This window comes from Accipiter gentilis, chromosome 6, assembly GCF_929443795.1.
Source record: "Accipiter gentilis chromosome 6, bAccGen1.1, whole genome shotgun sequence".
NCBI lineage: Eukaryota > Metazoa > Chordata > Aves > Accipitriformes > Accipitridae > Astur > Astur gentilis.
This window is the reverse complement of record NC_064885.1, coordinates 32,975,131-32,993,476: the sequence shown is the minus strand read 5'-3', so window position 1 is coordinate 32,993,476 and position 18,346 is coordinate 32,975,131. Positions and strand designations below refer to the sequence as shown.

At 38.1% G+C, this 18,346-nt stretch overlaps 2 protein-coding genes across 2 annotated transcripts in view; one reads left to right on the top strand and one right to left on the bottom strand.

Moving 5' to 3' along the window:
* Positions 1-18,346, bottom strand: part of PSMD1 (proteasome 26S subunit, non-ATPase 1) — a 74,594-nt gene that overhangs the window by 29,673 nt on the left and 26,575 nt on the right. The gene's annotated exons all lie outside the window — the stretch shown is intronic.
* HTR2B (5-hydroxytryptamine receptor 2B) lies at positions 5,891-16,501 on the top strand. The gene is made up of 3 exons (XM_049803608.1): positions 5,891-6,206; positions 13,060-13,260; positions 15,392-16,501. Exons 1-3 carry the CDS (start codon positions 5,891-5,893, stop codon positions 16,270-16,272), a joined length of 1,398 nt encoding a protein of 465 aa, XP_049659565.1. The 3' UTR covers positions 16,273-16,501.

Sequence of the window (18,346 nt, the reverse complement as noted above, 5' to 3'; positions counted from 1 at the left end):
CGGGCTGCAGATGAAGGACTTCCTCCAAGATCCAGTTTGGTTTGTTTTCAGAAGTCATAAACAAAACCATAAAGAAAAATAAAGATGCACCAAGACAGTAAAGAGAGATTCTCAGCAAAACATGATAGCTAGCATTTTATTAGTTTTACTCACCAACCGGTTGCTCTCAAAACCTCCATGACAAACAAGTACCGTACGCGGCTAAGGATTTTGAATCTTCACAGAAACCAGAACAAGAGAGAACACAAAGGAGGTGTCTAACTGCTGCCCAATTACCTTAGCTGTAACCTCAACTTTGATCTCATTCCGGGGGATGTTCATCTCCTGGGTATAAGTGACATTTATATACATATACATGTTATCTTCTCTACATAAAAGCTGATATCTCACTTGTAAGCGCCCTAGAATTTCTGAGAAACCAAAGAAAGTTTTGGATTCTTCATTACTTCCAAAGACAAAGGAAAGGAAGTTTTTCTTAAGTCTCCAGTGCAAAAATTCACAAAATAAAAATCAGGATGTCAATTGTTACTAACACAGACTAATATGAACAAAACCACCAGGACAGATCAGCTGGACAGGGAAGGTGGTCAGTTTTCCCTTCAATCCATGATGTGACCATGGAAGGTTCTCCATAGTTTGCAGAGAACTCGGAAATTGTATTTCCTTTCCACCATGAAACATTTTTTACAGCTGCAATTAGTAGGAATCTGTAAGGAACATAAACTGGTTTTTTTTCTTAAGGCAATTACAACTGCAACATCTGCAGATACTGTAATTCTGTTAGCCTTTGCCTACAAGAGCCTTATGGGGCTACTGAAAGTTGAGGAACACTGTTAAGTACATTGACTCTATTTAACAATCCATTTTAATCTTTTTTTTCCAAGAGGCATGCAACAACACCACAAGGCAAATTAAAAACTTGGATAGCCACAGCTTGAAGCATATTCCACTTAGTTTCTTAGATCACAGCCCAGTTAGAATCACATCCAAATACCTTTCTGCAGTTTATCTCCAATTCTGGAAGTTGCACATCTTGAAGGTTAGAGGACTATTGCCATTTCTCTTTATGTTCCAGCAATATTTAAACATTAAACCCTGTATATGTATATAAGGTAGTATAAGTAAATAAACAGAATACTGAAAGTAAACCATCACATTGGTCTTGTGATTGAGACTAAAAATGGAAGTGTCTGAAGCATCGCTAACATATGCTTATTTTTTAGTCTAAATATTTAAGGACTTTACAACTCATTGAAAAATGAAATGTCAGAGAATTAAAGAACAATGTCTATTAAATTCCTCACTAAGTCTCCCCAGTCATATTTCAAAAGATTCTAAATATTTATGACTTTCTAAACTATGGGACATGAATTAATCATTTGATACAGAACTATTTCCACAAGTTGCTTTGGTAGTGCAGTGACAGATAAAAAAAAGAAAACCTTAGCAGAAGTTTCATTTCATCCATGAATGAGTTAATATAGGAGGAATGCAGATATCCAATTGCACAATTTGCAGTCATTTCTGAAGGGGGTGTGTGTAGCAGAGGGGGGGGAAAACACAGAAGATAGAAAACCTGCAGAGAAAAATGCAACAAACTGACGTATTTAGGTGTAGACTAAGCATGGGTGTAAACCCTGCCTCTTTGTCTCTTGACAAAACACATCTGAGCTATTCTCGTGCCAGGAATTTCCCGCAACTATCTTGTGTGCAATACAGCCTCCTTCTCCACAATGTTTTTCTCTGAAATGCCTCCTGGTTGCCTAAGCAAGTCTTCTTAAGAATAAGAACTTCTAGGAAGCCTTCCACTGTCAAGAAGACGAGGCTGAGTGCTGCAAACAGGTACAGCAAATGAACTTGAGGGATAAGCACCGACTGAACAACACTGTCACCAGTGTCAGCTCACATCTAATGTAGATGTGGCTCCATTCAAATAAAATAGTACTGGCAATTTGAAAACAGAAATAACAGCAGGGGGTGGAAAAAAATACCTATGCATGGTTCAAATATTCTAGTTATGGTGGACCAGGAGTGGGGTCTAGCAAGGTTTAGGGTTTAACACTCTTTAACACAGGAGAGGCACTGGACATGGGGGCAGGGCAGTGGCCTGCACAAAAAACCTGGCCAGAAGCATGCAGTGAAGAACCTGCTGCAGATCTGTAACAGATATACAGGAGGATGTGTTTCTCAGAAATAATTCAAACCTGGCAAAGTTAAAAAAAAAATAAATCACAAAAGGCAGGTAAGTTTTCTAGCCACCTGAAATGAAACAATGCACCAAGCAGGTATATATGCTACACAAGCCTACGTGCAACTAAACTCATATCATCTTCCTCTACGAGTTCTTAAGAAAACTCTGATTTCATCTGTATTTAAAAAAATAATTTCCTTTTCAATTAGATAAATGCATTTATACAGCTTTCATCAGAGCAATCTGCAGGGAACAGTACAGCCTTCGGCTGGTGCTTCAAGGTGCCTCCCCCCCCCCCCCCAATTTATTTAATTTAGCCATTCTAGTGACTAAAGAGATTATTTTGTCATATAAACTACATTATAACATCCACTGAGGCATTCCAGAGAAGTGGGAACACCTGATTTTCACTTTGACCAAAACAGCTCTTTACTGCAGTAACCAACAGTAATGCTTCTCAGATGGTAAGATCTGTGAAGAAATTTTATAAAGAGGTAATACAGAACTCAAGTTGACAAAATTACACTTTTATAACTCTGATACTTCCCCCACACTGAAGTGACTGAGGTATACTGTCTACTGTGCTGTGAAAGAGAAAATGCAAAGAGTAAAAAATAATAAACCAATAAACCTCTTTCAAGATAATGCTTCAGTTCCAACACATGCTTGAGCAGTAACTCATGCTGATGATTAGCAGGTGGTTCTGATAGATGCATTATCTATTTTTTTTCTGCAGAAGTTTTAATTCTGTTTCTTAAATTCAGAGATGTGACATGAAGATCTGCATCTGGCATACACCCACAAGGAGACCACTGAAGTTAAAGGATTAATCTATCTTGTACTAACACTTTGGTGGTTCTACTCCAGAACATTTTTTTTTCCCCTTTGTGATTCAGACATATTGCCGATAGCTCCATCTCCAGAAAGCGCTAATAATTCCAGCTGCCTTTCAACAAGAAAAAAGTAGCTCAAGTGTCAATGATGAAGGAAAACAAGCTTCATCTGTACAGTGAGAAAGAGTGAACGAACACTGGCTGTGTTTGATCCAACAGATTGGTAAAGACTTCAAGTACAGTTAGAATAATACCAGGAGAGCCTTCAAGATTTATAAAATAAACCAGAAGTGGATTAGACATAGTTGAGTTTAAGGAAAACTGAATCCAAATGCTCATTAGTCCTATACAGTACTTTCCTCTCTTGATTTCTGCTTTTTGTGTGTTTTCATGTGCTCTACTCTCTCAGTACTGTCAGGGGTGACAATAGGGGGGTGGTCAGATAAGGAAACAGAATTACCATAGTTGGATTAATCTTTATTTCCTAATATATATTCTTCAGAATAAAGATATCAAAAGTCAGCTGCAAATGAATACAGCATGGAATCTTACTGAACGTTTCCTTTAATCAGGAAAATCAACAAGTGAAAACTACTTTGCTGGAAATTCTATTGTATGATCTGAACACACTTCAAGTCAAGCATTTCTATTAATTTCTGGCAGCAGCTTGCTTTCTTTGGCCCCAGAGTAGCTGTATTCTAAAGATGTGAATGTGTTTTAAATTTTTTTAAACAAATATAAATTGATTCACACTTCACTGAGGACCCGATTCCCAGCTCAAGCCTGGTGAGCACTAGCAATTCATGGAATGTAATGGCCAGTGACATCCAAGGGGTCAGACCATGATCTCATGGTCTCTTCTGGCCTTAAACTCAAAGACTCTATTACACACTTGTCCAGCTAATGTCCTTGGAAGTGAACTCTATTTCCATTTTAATGTGGAACTATAAGACATAACACACATCTGACAAAGTTGGAAGGTAACAAAAGAAAACACTTGTGATAATAAAAAGCAGCTGCATGAAGAAAGATTTAAAGTAACAGTGCACACACTTAAAATAGCATGCTAGACAATAATTTTATAAAATTAGTCAAGAAAAAAATTGGAGTATTTACAGGGCAGCAGAACTTTTTAGGGTTAACTGTGCTTCCGTCCAGAGAGTAAGCAAGCAAGCAAGAGCCAGCGTGCAGGCACACACAGACTATGGTGCGTATAGCTACAACATTGGTCGTTTACAGGATCTGCACATCCTGATACAGCTACAAGGAGCACACATTATAGTACTGGAACACTGAATCAGTTAACCCTCTCTGGCTCTTTTCCAGCCAAACCCCCACATTTACTTCCTTGCTTTTCAAGCACTGGAGCTGGATACACTGGAATGACTCAATCAACAAACAAGGGTAGCAGCAGACTGCAAGCTTTGCTAACGAACAAAGAGAAAACTGCACATACAATCTGCTAATCACTTAAGTAAAATCGTCAAAAGAATGGAAGAGAAAGGACAGCAAAACAAAGAACACAACCGTATTTCTATCTTTTTTAAATACGGCAAGAATGTTTCTTCTCCTCCATTCAAGAGTTGGAGAAAATACCTGCATAAGAAATACAGTGTTCCCAAAATAGAAATTCTTAATCTTGGTGTTAGAAGAAACGGAAGTGCAAAACAAAAGCATGCAAAGAGACAAGCTTTAGAAAAATTATAAAAATCAAACCAAAGTGAACAACTTGCTTTCCAGAAAGCAGTGAAAAATCTTATCTTAAAATCCACCATGTGATGAAAACGAAAATTACAAAGGATCTTCCTGGATGCAAAGTGGACTCTACTAAAATTCAAGAGAAAGAGGTAAGGCTTTCTTCACCTGAAAATTGCAACATATCGAATCTTCTCAGTAACGGAGCGTTCGTTCAGCTTAACGCCGTGACAAGTGTTTTAGTCTCTGCTTGAAGGGGGAAATGTAAGCGTTAAGTCTTCAGCAGAGTTGAGAGAGACAGAGAGAGAGGGGGAGAGAAGGCTGTGCTTAATAAAAGCCCTTCTCAGATTACAAAACCAAGCGGTTTACTCACCCCCCTCACCCCCCAAGTAATGGGTAAATTTAGATGTCTCAGTTCCATAAATCTTTACGGTCCCCTTGAGACTGTCACCAGTGTTTTATTGTCTACAGCTTCCTGCCCCTCACCTGATAAATTAGGAACTGTAGACGTTAAAACGGAAACCTCATACTTCATTTCTTAAGATATTTTTGGGGTGACCCTCTGTGGAGAAATAGGATTCTTAATAAGGGGAAATATGGGAACTGCCGTCTGCCTACGCACACGCTGCTGGAGACTAGACACTCGGGAGAGGAGGAGTTGAATACACTCAACGCAAGCATCTGCCTTTCCATCAGTTTGTACTTACAAAGAGCAAATTTACGTACACTGTATCTAAAGGGAACAATTTGGCATCCAAATTCATCTATCGCTTTTCACTCCTGTAGTAAGACAAAAAAAAAAAAAAAGGGAAGCTAATGCACTGCTTACTTTTCACAGCTACTGAATTGTCTCTTATAATCTTATGAAACCTGAACCTCCATATAAAGGGGAGACCAGACCACTGAACCCTATCAACCAGAGATGGACACAAGACAGGACTTCCATTTTTAAGACCTAATTGCGCCCAGCAAGGCACAGGAGAAAAAAAAACTGGATACCAGTTCGGACATGGTTACAGTATCTCAAAATAGCAGATGACCAGTTTACCATACTGACCATGCTGGCCTTTCTTCAGGACCATCCTGGACCAGAGAGGAACAGTGAACTCTTACACCATACACAATTCCTGCTCAAAACACAGCTCCTGAATACGTTCTGCTGGACACAAAAATGTCCTATCCTTTAAATTTCTTGAACGGGTCTGGAGTTGGCAATGGATCTTTGTCACCTCTCTCAGTAACAGGAGAACCCAAGCAGGACTACTCAAGTGACGAACAAGGAAACAAAGTGCAAGTGCGTTGGGCAGCTTTACTGATCCTCCTGGTGATAATCCCCACCATTGGGGGGAACATACTTGTCATACTGGCGGTGTCTCTGGAGAAGAAGTTGCAATATGCTACCAACTACTTTTTGACGTCTTTGGCAGTGGCAGATTTGCTCGTGGGTCTGTTTGTGATGCCGATTGCCCTTCTCATAATATTATTTGGTAAGTACAACATTTTTGTTTCATCAGACTAGCATATGGGGTACAATTTGGGGAGGTCTAATTTAAACAGAAAAACTGTTTGCCTTCCACCATTACAATTTTAAAAATCACTCAGATGAGGGGTGCTAAATCTCTCCCTCTCACCTTAATATAGCTTAATGTCTTTATGGGGAATATACCCATTGTTGATATTCTTTCCTTTGAAACAAACCATTCAAAAATCACCCGAGACATAGAACTGACACTAAATTGGAGCTGGACATGGGAAACTACATTTTGTACAGTTTAATATTACTTTTAAAAACATCAGCACCATGTTGGTATCTATTCTAATGGATATCGCACTAATTGGAGGCAGTCTTTAAAAAAAGTGAAATAAAGACTAGGTATCTGTTCAGTACACCGAACAGGTTTTGAACTTTCTAGGAGTCAGGCACCTGATTTCACCTTAGTATTGACTCCAAGCTCCACGAGCAGTCAGAGATGGACCCTAGCGCCATCAGTAAGAACAAACTTTATCAGTACCAGAGAAACTGATTTTCTCCCACCCTAGGGAAAGCAGCAGGTTCGTAAAATGTCCCAAAGAATTAACTCATCTGTCAGCCCAAGGAAGCCTGAATCCGTGTACCTAATATTTGAGACTCAGATTATCATTTGGTCTGGTTCATATGGAATAAAATAGGTATTTTTTATATGAACATACATTGGGTGTGACATTTTCTTTCTGGTTAGTCATTACAGAACAAGCACAGCTTTTTCATATTCTCTCATGCCCAGTTTTATTTCAGATATTACTTTTGACAACTAATCAGAGGCAGCTCCATGGGGAAGTCTCTTTCTTTTACTCCTAAAATTTCTTTAAGAATACATTTTAAATGGTCTATTTTCATATCATACAAATGGGGTGGGGGAAATCAACAAGATGACTTTTTTAATAAACTTACAGATTTACATAATTATCATTAAGTATAGATACCACTAAGCCCTAGATAATGAAAGGCTGCAGGATTTCATTTTTCCTATGCTAGATCTCTAAGAGTTGCCTGAGCAACAAGCAAACACAATCATAAACTTTATTTCAGAAAGGCCATCAGTAGCTTTTGTTTGCTGCAGAAGACTGGTATCACTTGATTAACAAATGTGCTTATTCACTAAACGCCTTGAGATTGAATTTCTGTATATTACAGACTGCTTCGCCCTAAACAGATATGAACTGGAGGTCAGAATTCAGTGTTGAGATCATAAAATAGTCTTTTTTCAAGCAACAGTTTCTAAAAAGAAAAATGAACGTACACGACCAGGACAGTGATTTCTAACTTGAAAAAAACACAGTCACTTATAAAAAAACCTTTGCATGTCATGTATGTGCACGTGTGTGTAGTGGCAAGAAACAGATAGGTATATACATACTTACACACAGATACTGTAACTGCTTAGGTCCTGCCAAAGGTCTCATTAATAATAAAAATAAAACTACTAACCACAAGAAGTACTAGTATTGCACTAGCCATCAATACAAAAGGAAGGCAAGTTCTGGATTTTGTGGAGTTGTTTTTTGGTGGTGGTGGAGTTTTTGTGTTTTGGATTTTTTTTATGATTATTTTCATTTTGCTAGACTAATAAATCTTTTCTTTTTAACTTTATAAAGGGACTATTGCTCCCTAATCTCTCAATTAATCCAGTGCTAAACCCTGTTTACAACAGTTTAAAGCATGCTAGGAATCTTAATTTAAAAGTCAAACAAAAGCATCTTTCACATTGCAGAAAACTGACAAGAAAGTAGCAAAATTAGTTATAATTAACTAAGTGAGACTGCGACCAGCCTTTCACATAGCAGTGGTTAAAACTGAAATTTCTTGCATAAAAACCTCTCTTTGGCAGCCAACCAGAAAAACTGCTTTGCCTCTTCACCGATTGGGAGAAGATGCTGAGGTGTTTATAGAAGTTCAAAGCATGAGCAAAACACAAGGAGTTACTGGAATGAAGCTAGAACAGCCATTTAAATACATAACAAGTCTAAATCTTGAAGTTACATTAGCCAGATAACTACTTGAACATAGAATAATCATTGATAGCCAGAGAGCCGATTAAATCCAGCCTCCTGGCACTTCCACACAGGAATGTTTCCATAATAATGAAATAGCTGGGTGCAGCCTCTAGATACAGAATATAAATATTATGCTTCTGATTTGGGACCGATATCTAATTATGTGGAGACTATCTGAGAGAAAAGCTGTAAACTAAAGTACAGTCATATTAAATGATGCTGACTGTAAAAACTAATGTGTCACAGAGTGTTCAAATTCAAAACCTACTACAGACATTGGCTCCATACCCTGGCGGTACACTTACAGAAAAATCTTCAGAAGTAGACTGTCTCTGTAATAAAGAGCTACCCCTTTTAAAAATAAATAAATCTTTAACTCGCTCACAGGTATAATACCATAAGTAGCAGATTATTTATTCTCAGCAGAGCAACTGAAATGTACTCTGGTACAAATATACACTGCAATTTTAATTTAGGAGTGCAAATGTCGGAATATACAAACAGTTCATTGCTTTTACTGCTTGCTAAATTCTTCTCATTTCTTCAAAAAAAAGGAGCGCATGTTAGGAAATAATTGCATTCTCTGAAATCTAGCTTTCAAAATAGTTATCCAAATTTCTAACACTCAGAACTACTGAAGGAAAGCAAAAATGTTGCTATTTATCAGATGGTTAAATTAGCAAATAAACTGGAGAGATCCTCTCATTTGCAAAGCCTGCAGCAGGAAGAAGTCTGTTGTCCATGGCTTGGTGGGCAATGGGTTACTTGGAGACAGTGCATGTACCATCTTTTAAAATATATTCTCTATTCCTGACATTCATCCACTTAAAAATCTGAATGCTGATTGTCCTAGGCTGTAAACCATTATTTTTAAAATCTATCACAAGCAATCGCCGTCTTAATTTTCCCACATTACTGATGACGAACCACAGAAAATCTTCCCTTCCTGCCTGTGCAAACTACCAGAGAAAACTGCTTTAATTCAGGGCTACTTTCTAAAAACTCAAATTTAAAGATAAGATGATAAAGCTTTATTGCTCACAAAGCAACTCAAAAAAAAAAAAAAAATACTTTGGCTAAATTAAAAAAACTACATGACAGTGAACAGCTACTGTTGAAGCTGTAATTGTAGCAGAGAAAAAAAGGCAGACAGCCATGGGGTTGAAACAGCAAGACAGCAGCCTGGAAACGCCAGGCCTATGCAGTCCACGAAGCTGAATACTGACACAAGGGTGAACACCACACACGCAGGCTACAGATGCTCGCTCACCAATTTGAAGATTGAAGCCTAGGCTTAAGTCAGCTAGTGATTAAAAATACCTGATTTCCACCTCAGTAAAAGCATCGTTATCTAGCAGCAACAAAATCCTTTACAGGCAACACGTTTCAGCAGCCTGTAACAAAAATCCTATAACAAAATCCTTTACAGGCAACACATTTCAGCAGCCCTTACAGCAGAACAACAAACAGTTTCCAAATCTATTTAAAGATCTCTCTTAATCATGCTTACATGTGTACAGAAGCAGTGCCTTCTCACAAACTTTCAAAACCTTTTGGCTTATAGCAAGAGCAGCCCTTCTTAAGGATTACACATTTCCAAGGTATTTCCTATAAATAAAGCTTTTCTTAAATAAAGATTAATCAAGGGTAGACAGTTGTGGTAAAAGCTCATCTTCTCTTAAGGTGCAAGACAAATCTTAAAAAATGCATTTTATCTTGTATTGTCTCAAAATAAGGAAAATAATCTGCAACCGCAGGACTGCTGCAATGCTGGGAGGATCCGAGGCAAGGTTTGTAGGAAGGAGGAATATCTTTTTACCTTATACCACCTGACAGTTGCAGAAACCAGACAAGTTTTCAGGCAGACACATCTGTCAGGTAACCTAGGCATTTAAAAAAAATAATGCTCTGGTCTGCCCAAAAGTGTGCATCTATACTAGGAGGATCAGAACTTGTAACAATCCAAACTAACCATGACCTGCAATGGGTTCGTATCACTTGGAAGGACTTACTCATTTTACCTTCAGTCTGAATTATAAAGCAGGGCAACTAACAAGCAGGTCACCATCACATTCAAGGGTCTGAGATGCTTTCTTAATCCTGAGGGGAAATTAATATTCCATCTTTTCCCTACTTCCAAACTAACAGAATAGGCCAACAGTGATACACACCACCAGGAAAGCACAAAATCTCAGCCTGGAGCAGTCCCTCAAACACTAGGCACAGAGCTTCTAACACAGGTGTAACCAACAAATCAAAATAAGTAAAAGCAAAATACACCACAGTATGAATCATAGACAACTGACTCTTATCAGTTTCACAGTATTTGTTTTGTTTAAATAATAACCATATTCTTCAATTCTTATCACCTACTGCATTTAAAGTCTACTCTAATTTTGTTTGGATAAAAAACACCATCTCATACACACAAATTTAATAGTACACAATGCTATAATGGTGAATGTGATAACTTACTGCCTTCTGCACCCAGTTCAAAACAAGACAAAAATAAAGACATAAGCTTTCTGTTCAGTTGCATTTATCAACTAACAAAAGCTCTTACAACGCATAAAAATGTACAAGGTTGCTTTGCATCAGATAGCTGTTTAAATGCATCTATATTTAAAAGAAGAAAAAGAGCTTTCTGTTGCAAAATATTTGAGGGTTTTCTTCTGCAAAGGGTAAATTAACTACAAAAGGAAACAATTTATCACACTGCAATTCTCCAGAAAACAAAGTAGTTATAATCCAGGGAGCAGCATGTAAGTACTTTCCAACAGAAGTATTAGCTGCTCACTTGAAATCCAGCTGTGCCATCCTTCATGATGTAGAACACACTTTTCCATTGTCCATGTTTTATCTGAACTAATCCTTCATCACAGAGTCAAAAGAAGTAGTCTTATTTTTCTGGAGTGAGCAAAAACATTTAAAGCTCATCAAATAAATTATTTCTTTTAACTGTATTTTTCTCTCTTTTTTTTTTTTTTTTTTTTTTTACAGCGGCTTACATGACCCACAAGACATTTTGGTTTTCTTTTTTTTTTTCTTCTGAAAGGCACCATACCTTACTGCCAGCTGAAAGTGTAGATAGAAAAATTAAATAGGAGTAAGCGTTTCATAATATACTAATTACAACTTTCTCATACCTGCCTGACAGAATAATTTTTTGAGGCATAATTTCAACCATGATATCTATTTTAGGAAATATGCAGCTAGATACTAAAATTTACTGGTTAATGATTTGAAAATAGTTCACCTCTTTCCCTTCTGCCTCACTGCCTACATCATTCTCACCTGGAGTCCACTGCTTTGGAGATGGGTGAAGTTCAGTTCAGGGCTCCAGCCATCCCTTCTCTGTGTTTAAAAGACAAGGTTTTCCAACATAGGTAAGAGTGCAGACAAGTATGTGCTATGTCTGACTTTATAAAATTTTCCATCCTCTGGAGTTTAAAATTCATGTCAAGACAACACCATTATCATTTCTGTCTATCAGTCACATTATGAAAAAATGTTTTAATCAACCTACTGCAACATTACCACATTGATAACACTGCCAAATAAGCTGGACTATTGTAATGCTCATTCTCAGCATGCAGATATATTTATTCAGAGCAAGGAAATTAAAACCAATCTGATATGTTAGAAATGTCTTTTTTTTATTTCCTTAAGCATCATTCAACAAAAAACTGACTTCTCTGGCAATACTATTGATATGCCTACTAATAAGAGTACAGCTGAATTTTGTAAGGAAGAAGAATATATTTAGTAGATCAACTTCTACCATTAAGAAATAGGAAAAACTTTTGCATTCACACATTCTTCCCTAGGACTACAGAACATTCTTATAGACACACAACACTAAGGTGCACCTCAAATTGAACGCTGCTAGCACTGGATTGCAATACAAACTACCTGTGAGTGAAAAGTTAAGAAAAAATAATCAGAGTTTCATTAAAGTTCATTCAGTTTGGTACTGTAAACATTGATAGGGGAGACCCAGCTCTCAAAAATACAAGCCTTTTGGAAAGTTGAACACTACAAAACCTTTATCTTGGACACAATGCAGTTGACAGATCCTATGTTTGCTATAAAGATTAATATTAAAGGCAGGTATCTACTGTAAGAAACAGCATGCCAGACTTAAAATCCAAGCCATTGCTCGGGGCGGGGGGGGGGGGGGAAGGAAAAAAAAAAAAGAAGAAAAAGACACACACATGAAAGCCCTTCAGTTTTTATAAAATCATTACTGAGACAGAAGAGCCCTGCTTTGCCACATTAGTGCTCAACTGTATCTGGTCAAGTGACACAGTAAACTAATTTTAAAACTGTGTGAACTAGATTCTTCAATATCACCACTAAGATTCAACCATCGTTCTGCAATGACTGACTAATACATTGGTTATGACCCACTATCTCCTCCATTTAATACAACCTTGAACCTTAGGACTATGAAGGAGACATAGCTGAAAATCATGTAACAGCAGGGCACTAGGACCAAGCACAGTCATGGCCCATTTTTTTTTAAACTCTTTTATCCAGAGTCCTTGCCACAAAGAGCTTATGATCCAAAAAGGACAAAAAGACAGGGAAAGGCTTATGATACACAAACAGCCTGATCAATATGATGGCAGCAACATGCCAGTTAGGAGCTAACTAAAACGTAAGACAGAATTCAGCTGAGGCAGTGGTGAAACTCAGTTCCTGTAGTATTATGAAATTCTCAAATGTACTGATGCCAAGGGAAAAACCACACACTGAAAACTCTCAAAAAGCTTAGATTCTAATGAGTTTTCTGTTCTCTTTCAGACAATGCCTGGCCTTTTCCAACTGCCTTGTGTCCCATCTGGCTGTTCCTTGACGTCCTCTTTTCCACAGCTTCCATCATGCACCTCTGTGCCATCTCACTAGACCGATATATTGCAATTAAAAAGCCAATCCAGGCTAGTCAGTACAATTCATGGGCTACAACAATCATCAAAATCATCGTGGTTTGGCTCATTTCAATAGGTATGTGAGACTCGGGAGACTGGAAAAGGAATGCAGAAGATTTTCATGTCCAAAACAATAGGTGAAAGCTGGGCAGAATGGAAAATTTGGCCAAGTACTATTGATAAGCAGACCCTAACACCTGGGCTGGCTTAAGTCCACCTCTTGGATCATAAATAGCTACATCATTAAAATCTGCCTGAACCACTATTCCTTATCAGGCTTACTAGAAAGAGCAAGATTGAGTAGGGATAATCATCGCTCTTCTTCATGGTCCTAAAAGTCCAAAAATCAAAAGACAATATCTGCATGCATAGCATGTCTCCTGGAAAAGCAGATTTCATGTTTCTGTGGTAGTATATTCTGTCCCAAACACCATTTTAAGCCTTGAGTAGATGCTGCTAAAATCTGTGCCTTACAATTGTCCCATGAAGCAAGTAAAAAAAGGTTAATTACTTACATCAAAGATTGTAAGATAAATGAGTGGCTGGTAACATTCACACTGAAGACTGAGATGCACTGGTAATATAGCATATAGAAAGGCTAACTTCTAAGAAAAAAACCCCCCAAAACAAAACCCCACAAAACCAACACCCTCACCCCCAAAAACCCCAACCCCCCAAAGCCCCCCAAACCCCAAACAGTTTCTATAAAGGATGCCAATGTATAAACTTTTATGATATTAGCACCTCAGTGACGTGCATATGTCACCTCACCTGTCTTTAATGCTTAAAAAAATAAATCTGTTAAATGAGCTAAGGACGTGAAAAGATTCAATTCAAATAACTGAATGCACGCTGCAGGCAGCCACAGGCATAGTGCAAGTGTGTGCAAGAGAAAGAACAAAATTATTCTGGATTATTAAGGCCAATGTTGCCTAGGAGAATGGGTATATCCACCTTCTTGGCCAAGGCATACATGCCTAAATCCAAAAATTCCAACTTGAAAAAAAATCTGGAAGAGCTGTGATTGATGATAGGAGAAAAGATGCTATCTTTACCACAAAAAAAGGAAGCTGTTAACATGACAAGACACTTACAAGTTGACCTTTTAATGCCTGATTTATTGGTATTAATCAGTGCTGTACTTTTTCATTTCTTTTTTATCTAACACAAAAGTACTCTGCAGCTGAGCCAGGGTTCTCCAAATCAAAGGTTAATTTGGTTCAATCCTCATTTTAAATGCCTGCTGTATCTGAAGGTGTGCCTCTTATTAAGAAAGATATCAAATGGCTGAAGGGTAAACCATTTTGCTCTTGCTGCCTCCAACCTACTTCAGTAAGCAGAGTAGCAGAGAAATAGAGTAAATCCCTAGATCTCATTAAGTGGTATCAGGAAACATAGCACAAATAACCTTCACCAGACAGCAAGGAACCTGTTGTTTTTGTTGTAATGTCAGACTGCTGGCAAATGAAGTGCTGACTGTAATTTATACAGTCAGCAGTGGTTATAAAAAAGTCAGCAGTGGTTATAAAAAATTCATTTAAAAGACAAGACTGCTAATTTTTTTTTTTAACGAGTGGTGAATTACAGAGCTAGCTAGCCTCATTTAAACACTTTTAAATATGCAAGAGACTTTAAACAACAAATCCATCTCAAACACACACTGCATAATTCTGGCATCTATTTAACTACTAGTATATATGAAAGAAGTCAAGCAGGGTGAAAAAAATCAGCTATGTCCAGTCACTTGTTGTGGTTAAGATAAGAGGGAAAGACAAATTTTATGTATTTACAGAACTGTCCTTCAAAAAGTGCAAAGGTTACCCCAGAGGAGGAAAAAAGCAGATGGCATTAGGGAAACACATTTCACTGGAGGAAAAGCCATACTAATTCTAACAACTAGAGTCAAAGCAATTCATGTGTTTTACACTTGAGAAGTTGGCAACTTTATACTGCTTCCTCAATGACTAAGGGTTAGGCCCAATCTCCTTAGAAAGGGCACTCTGTTAAAGCTGAGTTTGCCAAGTCTCACAAAGTACTCTTTGCCCAATTACCCACATGATGCTCTCAACAATTCATGTTCTCTCTGTCACCCTGTGCCTGCTCCAGAGCTCAGGAACTACCTTCTTTAGAGACACTGAGGCTTCAGGCCCAAAAAAGAGATTGCAAGTGATTACCATATGCTGAAGTACTTGGTTTTTCTCCTGTAGGCATTGCTATTCCGATCCCTATAAGAGGCATTGAGGAGGGAAATGGCAACTCTACAAACATCACATGCGTCCTGATGCCCGATCGTTTTCATGACTTCATTCTGTATGGGTCAGTGGCTGCGTTCTTTATTCCCCTCGCTATCATGATAGTCACTTATTTTCTGACAATCCAAGTGCTACGCAAGAAGGCCTACTTGATCAACAAACCACCTCAGCGTTTCACTTGGTCAACAGTGTCCACAGTATTTCAGCGTGACACAACGCCCGCCTCCTCACCAGAAAAGGTGGCCATGCTAAATGGCTCCAGGAAGGACAAGACTTTGTCTTATGACATGCCTATCTGCAGAACGTCTATGATTGGGAGGAAGTCCATGCAAACAATAACCAACGAACAAAGGGCATCAAAAGTTCTGGGGATTGTCTTTTTTCTTTTCTTGTTGATGTGGTGCCCATTCTTCATAACAAACATAAGTTCAGTTCTGTGCAACTCCTGCAACAAGGAGGTTTTTCAAAAGCTAATGGAGATATTTGTTTGGATAGGATATGTATCTTCAGGAGTAAACCCTCTTGTCTATACGCTCTTCAACAAAACATTTAGGGAGGCTTTCAGCAGGTATATCACTTGCAACTATCGGACCACAAAGCCTATCCAGACCCTTCGGAAATGCTCCAGCAGGATCTCTTTCAGAAGCTCTGTGGCAGAAAATTCCAAGCTCTTTGTCATGCATGGGATGAGAAATGGGATTAACCCCATTATGTACCAGAGCCCAATGAGGCTGAAGAACTCACCCATCCAAGCATCATCGGTCATTCTGCTGGATACACTGCTGCTCACAGAGAATGAAGTTGATAAAACAGAAGAACAAGTCAGCTACGTATAATGGAATGGCAGCCCTGTCCATATCATAGTATTACTGTATGTATTATTCTAGGTAACTGTGCTATAAAAGGGTATAAATACTATTGTTTCCTGTTATTTATGCAAGCAATATCTTATAAATTCATATTAATTCCTCTCTTCCAATGTCTCCTCTACTTTAACCCCAACCCCATGGCAGCAACCACAACTTCATTCCATGATAAATGACTAATGCAGAACTGTAGCCTACAGGTAGAAGAAAATAAATAAAAGCTAAATCAGTTTGAGTATCTGACTTCAGTTCTCATCATCTTCAGCCTCTCCAAAGTACATTTTTATAAGAAAAGCGTCTCTGTACAAACACTACTTTAACATTCGCTCTAGCAAGAAGACAGAACACTCTGTAGGTTGATGCTCTACAATGAAATTAGCAGGGGGATACAAGCTTGCTAGTTTTAATTTAAATCCACCTTTACTCTGTATGAACAAAACAGCACACAAGCTCACGGCATTGCATCCTACAGATACATTCCTCTGCTCAGACTGCATATCCAAGTACGAGCTTTTCTTGTTCTCTGAGGGTATGTGTATCACAAGCAGAATCACTTGCTCCAGAGACCAAAAGGCGTATGTGCGCATTCCACAAGGGGTAAAACTGGTTCTTAGCAGGGTAAGGAAAAATTCCTTGTGCTGAAATTATCCCTTTGTGGTTTTACTGTGGGGTGGGCAGAATGTCTTACCCACCTGAATTTCATCTCCATCACTCTCACATACACATAAGCCTGGTATTGTCAGATTTTCCACAGAAAACTGCTCTGTTCTTTTCATACTAAGAAAATGAGAGCATTTAACCAAAATAGGACAATATCACATCAATGATCGAGAGTAAAACAGGACAGGCAGTGCATACGTTTAATTTATATGAACAAACTTCCCCTTTTATGACCACTGGAACTTCAGTAAAAGCCTTCCCTCATCCAATATAGTTCACACAAAGTAGAAAAGTCACAGATAGAATAGCTATTTCACTTGAAAATAAGAGCAAGTGTTTAAGAGACAGCAGAGACAACATTACTATCTAGACCTGCATACATTCGCAGTTTAGCTTAGCTCAAAGTAATTTCATTGGACTAATGGCATAAGATTACAGGTCCCAGTCTGCACTCTCAAACATGCTCAAGCCTTCCATCAGAACACAAAATTAATAGAAAGAATTGTTCCTCACAATCTGTAAAAGCTACCAGAGTCTATCATCTGGGAAATGAGGAGCTTCTGACAGTTCCAGACCACCTCTCTTTGGGAAGGGAAATTGGATTTCCCCAAAGTACTGGAGTTCTTACAGCAAGCAGACAGCTCACCATTTTTTTCGATAGTTTCCCTCTAAAGTAAAATTTTCAGCTTAGGCTTCATTTTCATTTTTGTTTTCAGAACTCTTTAGTTACACACTAAAATTATGTAGAGCAAAAGGCTTAGGTTTTTTTTCATCTGCAGAAAGGGAAGTACTGAAGATAACATGTCCTTCCAACATTTATTCATATATATTTAATTTAAAACATATGCAAGTTCAAAACAGAGCCTAACATAACAACTGCCAGAGAGTTCCAGGAGGAAGCATTACAAATACTTCTGTGATACTTACAGTAAGTTGTCTCCTTCCTCCCTTTTCTGGTGATAGTCACTAGCCACTTAATTTACAATAAGCTCTAGCTGGTCTTACTCCTCTTTCATTGATCAGAATTTAACAGGATCCTGTAGTTAAAAGCCAGAATTCACGGATTGCTATAGCTGCGTAAGATGCCTACATCTAAAAATATTTGAGAACCAAAAGCCTTTAATAAGACCTAAATTACTTTGAAGCTCAAGGGGGGAAGGAAGCAGGAATAAAACAAATCCAAAAAAACCCCAAACTTCCAGGTACATAGCTGAAAATGTCACAGACTAGTATCTCATTTAACCTAAAGCAGCTACTCTGGAACCAGGTGAAAGTGCAATCACATCCATGCACAGAGCGATCACAGCAAAAAAAAAAAATTAAAAGCAACATTTGCAATGCAGGAACCAGCCTTCATGAGGAATAACACCAAAAGGCAAATAGG